This window comes from Agelaius tricolor, unplaced genomic scaffold (genome assembly GCF_023055355.1).
Source record: "Agelaius tricolor isolate 1412-34295 unplaced genomic scaffold, bAgeTri1.0.p SCAF_1, whole genome shotgun sequence".
In the NCBI taxonomy this organism is placed as follows: Eukaryota; Metazoa; Chordata; class Aves; order Passeriformes; family Icteridae; genus Agelaius; species Agelaius tricolor.
In genome coordinates this window covers 4,065,527-4,071,526 of record NW_027269261.1, presented here as the reverse complement: position 1 = coordinate 4,071,526, position 6,000 = coordinate 4,065,527, and the positions used below count along the sequence as shown (strand labels likewise).

At 43.4% G+C, this 6,000-nt stretch overlaps 1 protein-coding gene across 2 annotated transcripts in view; it reads right to left on the bottom strand.

Moving 5' to 3' along the window:
* Positions 1-592: 592 nt before the first annotated feature.
* Positions 593-6,000, bottom strand: part of EFEMP1 (EGF containing fibulin extracellular matrix protein 1) — a 45,868-nt gene continuing 40,460 nt past the window's right edge. For both annotated transcript variants that reach the window (XM_071445977.1, XM_071446063.1), the window contains exons 8-11: positions 5,751-5,870; positions 4,201-4,324; positions 3,886-4,081; positions 593-1,795 (exon numbers count right to left, since the gene is read on the bottom strand). In XM_071445977.1, the coding sequence (XP_071302078.1) occupies positions 1,637-1,795; positions 3,886-4,081; positions 4,201-4,324; positions 5,751-5,870 (599 nt within the window). In that variant the 3' untranslated portion in view covers positions 593-1,636. The remainder of the gene's footprint in view (positions 1,796-3,885; positions 4,082-4,200; positions 4,325-5,750; positions 5,871-6,000) is intronic.

Here is a 6,000-nt window from a genome sequence, read left to right as displayed (position 1 = left end):
GAAGGAGCTCCCTACAAGCCAAACTCTGTAGCAGAGACTTTTCACCATGGCAAACCCCAGTTAAATCCCACTGCAGAGCAACTGGACTTGTCCTGGGGAGCCCCTCCCTGCTGGGAGGGATGAGAAGTGCTGGGGGTCTCACCCCAGTGCTTTGGGCCCCAGGCAGAGAACGTGACCCAGCACCAGCACCGTTTCCTGGCCTGTGCTGCAGCCACGTGCTCCAAGCCTTTTGGCAGATGAAGTGTTTGTTTAAAGCCACAAATGACTTCCTGCAGGAATGATCATTGGATAATGGGGTCCTGCTCTGCACTCTGCCCGGGCAGGGGGATGTGGTTGCCCTCAGCCACAGTGGTTGTGGCCTGCTCGAAGTTTTGTTCTGGAGTGAATTTTTGCTGTCAGTAAAACTAAATCTCAGTAGGCAGCAGGCTCGTTCTTCTACAAAGGAATTGTGTTGTGAGTCTTCCAAGAACTCATCCTGTACAGGCTGAGATCTGGATCCCTCTGACTGTTCAGACCTCAAAACAACTTTGCCAACTCCCACAGTACGTGACAATAGCAGCAGAAGTAACAAACTACCTCAAAAGAGACCAAATACAATATGGTAAGAGATCTTTATTAAAAATTTTGTACATCAAAGGATTAACTACTACATTTTAAACAAGAAATAAGATTTTACATATTACAAAAGATGTTATTAGTTCTTGAATTAGAAATAAATTTTATGAACACTGTACATGATACATCTGAGTTGTAAGAGCAAGAACAGGACCGAGTGCCTAAAAATGATATAACTTAAGAAAATGCACTCAATTCTTAGTATACAACATAATATCTCTGGAAAATAGTATGTTAACTTCAGTCTGAAAATGCTGCCTCCCTCTGAGCAGTAACTACCAACAGTGTTCTCATGGACATTTGTGCCCTGCCTGGTGATTTCCCATTTGGAGTTTCTTTCTTTGTTGGAGACATTTTCTTCCTATGGTCTATTTTTCTTGGAGAGAGCGTAATGTTATTCCACGGTATGGTTAACACAATCTACATATAAAAACCCGATGCGAAGCATTTCTCACAATGTCGCTTTACCTCCAACCCAGATTAGAAAAACCAACTGTGATAGCGCATGAATGTCTACAGAAATAGATTTTTATTTACTGTTACCTTTTGGTACAAAGTAGTTAAAAATAAGAAATATATTTTAGCTTATCGGATAACCATTACTTTGTGTATCATTCGTACTACATAATTTTTTTCTTTTTTGAGATTCAGTGTAGCTGCATTAGAATTTAAAATGAAAACAAAACAGAAGATCACTTTTAAATTGCATGACCTATTTGGCTAGGAAGGGTGTGTGAAGCTTTACAGGATAGTATGAACATACAGTTCTCATATAAAAGCATAGTATGTATCTAGTCCAAGGAAGGTAATAAAAAAAAGATTTAAATCTTTATACAGAAAGTGACAATGCCCATGTTATACTATGGAACACATCTACTAATTTGAAATTACAGGTGTAACGTGCGAATAAGAGAGATCAACTTACTAAAATTCTTTTAAAAAAGAGAGCAAAATCTATAAATAAAAATAGTAAGTGCTTTGTTTTGGGTACTACTCCTTGGCGGCGGGGTTGCTGCGGGCGCTAGAAGGCGTAGGGGCCCACGATGATGGTTAGCCGCAGCACCGAGCTCGTACGGTAGTTCAGGCTGTTCACCGTCAGCATCTCCAGGTCCACGATGTGCTCCCTGGGGCCCGACAGGGACTTCACCAGCACCAGCATGGCGCTCACCGTGCTGGTTTGCTGCAACAATAACAACAGCACAGCCCGGCTCAGCCCAGCCCACGGCAACTCCCTGCTGCTGTCACTGCTGTGTCTGACTGCCCTGCCTCAGCACAGGCCTGCACCAGGCAGCACAGCCCAGTCCACAGCAACTCCCTGCTGCTGTCACTGCTGTGTCTGACTGCCCTGCCTCAGCACAGGCCTGCACCAGGCAGCTCAGCTCACAGCAACTCCCTGCTGCTGTCACTGCTGTGTCTGACTGCCCTGCCTCAGCACAGGCCTGCACCAGGCAGCTCAGCTCACAGCAACTCCCTGCTGCTGTCACTGCTGTGTCTCACTGCTCTGCCTCAGCACAGGCCTGCACCAGGCAAGGGTGCTTTTAACACTTCCAAAGGGCCATGGCTAATCTCACACCTGGCTGTGCTGCAGGGATAACTTCACCTGACTGAGGCTCACAGGAATAAACTGTGCTACTCAAAATCTGTTCCTGGTTATGCTGACTCCCCCAGAGGATGTGGGAAGTGGTAATCTATCCCAAGATGGTTTTTGCTTTAACCCCATCTACCAGGTTTTAAAATAGAGAGAGAATAAGTGAAACAAGAGCCCTAATGTCTTTAACAGTGAGGTGGTTTGTTCAGTGGAGGGAAACTCAAAAATCTCTCTTGTGGCTCATGCTCCAGAAGTTGTGCTGTCCTTGTAAATGCTGGGATTTTTTTGTTACTGGTGCGTGCCTACTGCTGTCCCCATCTTGTTTTGTTTCAAAGCTTCTTTCCCAAGCTGGGGTTATGCTGCTGGTTTGTCAAACAGCTTTGCCTTTTCCAGATGATGATAAAAGGGTCAGCTTTGTCTCTCCCTTTGCCTACTACAAATATTTTCTCCCCATGTCACATGAGTTGGGTGCATAGATGAATCCAATCCATCTGCTGCATCCAGGAGCCAGCTCAGCATTTCAGTACAACAGTAGGAATAATTTCCAAGCAAGCTTTTGTTTACCACAGTCCTCTGGCAGGAATAAACACGTGCTTCCTTATTTAAGGCCTGTGATTTCTTATTGGGTGGCAACAGGAGGTGGGAACTGTAACTCCCAGGGTCAGTCTGAGGGCCACACTGGGGTCTAACCCAAGTGGGACCTGCAGTGATCTTGCTGTTATTTTAAGCAAGTAGCTGTTTGTATTTTGGGGATAGTTAGGGGGTTTTGATGTGCAACCTGTAATCCAGTATTTTCCCCTGGATTTCTTAGGTCACAACAAATGATATATGGGTGAGTAGTTCCCTGCTCCCACCTTGGGTAAACATGGTGTAAATGGCAATACCACAGCTTGGTACACTTGCTGTACTATCAAAAGCCCATAATCTCCTAATTTGAAGGAAAATAATGAAACATGAAAACCTCCCAATTACTGTATTTCTGATAGAAGGTTTTTGTGCTGAATCTGTTTTACTGAGTGTAAAGCCACATATGAAGGGAAGGATTTCCCAGGAATTTGTAAATATTATAGGGGTTCAAGAAAATGAGATTTCTTCCCAAAAAACATCTGCTTAAAAAGCAGATGTTTTAGACACTCCCATTTATGTGTATCTACTTGAATGTATCCCACTAACAGGAAATACTGCTATCCCAAGTATTTTGAACTTCCCTGGTTTTTCCTATGGGAAATAAAGGTTTAGTTATGTCTCAACACCACTCTAAGCTGGCCTGAGCTTAGCTTGGGATGGGGCACAGATTTCTAGAATGCTGTTATGGATTTCTTCTTTTGCAAAATGAGAAATGTAATTAATGTAATTGTACAAGCAATCTTTCTATAATTGTGTCCTAAACAGATTTATCTGAGGTGTTGGTACAGAGAGGGAAAGGTAGGGAGTTATTTTGTGTGAATCTGACATGGCTGTCCCAGGATTGCTAAATATTCCTGAGAGTTGGAGTCACAGTTTAGGCTCTTCAGGTAGAAGAGTTAAGGGCTTGTTGAAAACTGAAAACCAAGCACACTTGGTAAGGAAGCACCAAAAAGCTGCCAAACTTTGGGGTGTTGTGGAAGCCTTCTGGGGACCTTTGGGGTTGTCACACGGACAGGGCAGTGTCGAGACAGGGTCTGAGTGGCCCCAGTACTCACCCTCAGGTAGAACTCTCCGTTCTCATTGCCAGACTTGATCCTGAAGGTGTTGATGGTATTGGGGTAGATGCTGGTGGCCTGGATCTGGAAGATGTCGGAGGGCACGGTCCTGTCGGAGCGGATGCTCATGTACTTGTACACCACCGAGTAGGGCAGCTCCCGGCAAATGGCGTTGGACACCGGGCACACGCAGCGGCTGCCACACACACAGGGGGAGAGCACAGCAAAAGGCATTAAAACACAATGTTCTGCTTCGTTCCTTCATGGCCCTTCTTCAGGATGAGCCTAAAACACAAGATTTAGTTTTTCCCTTACTTCTCCGAGGTAAGGATGTAGGGCTCTTGACAAGGATTTCTGGGGTAACAACGGAACCCTCCGTGGTAATTCCAGCAGATTTCATCCTCTCTGCATTCATTAGTGGTCTCACACTCATTTATATCTAGGAATAAGGAGGAAGGACTGTGTCAAAGGAGATGGAAACAGGGTTGCTACAAAGGTACTACAGAAAAAACCCGCTTGTCTGTTGAAACCCATCAGCTTTCCATGTCCTTGTCTAGATTTCTAGGACCTAACTAGAAAGGGTTTCTCTGTGCAGAAGTGGAATAAACTTGCTTATTGGCTGTTAAGCAAGACTGAATGTTTTTAGCTGACGGGAGATGCACATTAATCATATATAATGCAACTGTGGAATTGCTGTCAAGTTTATAATTAGCAAAGAATGGTTTTACAGCCAAAGGTGTCCTGGAGAGAGAGGAAAAAGGTCTCAAAGAAGAATTGTGATTACCTGCCTTTTGCTGCTTCTCAGTTGTTATAACCTGGGTTTCATGGTCTAAAGTGCTTCATTAATGGCCACGTTTTCACCAAAATAGCTTTAGAAGGAATAGTGAAAACTCATTTATTGTGCAAAGTAGAGCTGCTTCTGCCTGAGAAAGAGCCCTGAAGGGAGGTGGAGACTGTGAGCCTTGCACTGTATTAATGCTCTATTTCCTGTCAGTGCCAGAGCCCCACTGTCTACCCACATGGGCTCCTAAATTTCATACAGGCACAGAAAGGCTTTATCCAAAAGTAATCTCTTGGAAGGCACAAACAGGTTTTTAGATGCTTAAATCAACCATCCTGTAATGCTCAGTGTCAGCTGCTGTTCTTCAGAAGGAAAAGAAACAGGATTTTGTAAGACAAAATACTGGTAAAGAAGAGTTATTTTCTCATGTTTTCTGGCCCTAATTATCACACCTCTTTATTTCTAAAAATACATTCTGTTAAATCTGGTTCTGCATTACAGAAGCAATAGTTCTTGCACTTAGAATATTGCTAATAAGATGTAGAGACTTTTAGCATCACTGAGAAAAAACCGCAAACTTGAAAATCCTGGCATTTGGTGGCACCTGGCCAGAACACTTATTTTTCTACACACGAATTATCCAAGCTGCTGAAGGCTTGCATTTTTTTCTCCTTTATCAGAAGAAACATATCTTTAATTTTTACTGTGACTGGATTTAGGAATCTCTCTGAAAAGAAACATGATATAAAGCCATGTTTCATGTCTGTAAAAAATGACCTGGATTTATTCAGGGACGTTGATCTCAAATTTAGAGCCACTACCTTGACATCCAAGACAAGCTTTACCTGAGGGCTGCAAAAACTGAAATTTTTGTCTTAGGAATCCAAAGGACTTGGAGTTTGAGCTGAAGGATTCAAATGAGATTAAAAGATATTTAATGAATCATCAAGTGCTTTATCAACACATCTTCTGCTATCAGCACAGTAATCCTGTCATGCAATACAACCATTTAGCCAGCAATCACCCTTAGCCTGAAGTGGTGTAAACAATGCAGGGCTGAGCCTGCCAAGGGGAGGGCACTTACCTTGGCATGTCCTGCCTCCTACTACCTGGTACCCTTCAGGGCACACGCAGGAGAACTTCCCTGGCTCGTTGACACACTGGTACTGACATAAGTAACTTGAGGTTCTGCATTCGTCAGTGTCTGCAGAGAGCAAAAGAGCTTTGTGTTATTGGCTTGTAAAATGTACCTTGTTGCAGAACTAAATATAATAGCTAAATGCTTGGGAAAAAAAATATCTAAAAAGAACTATCCAAAACCTGAAATGTGTTGC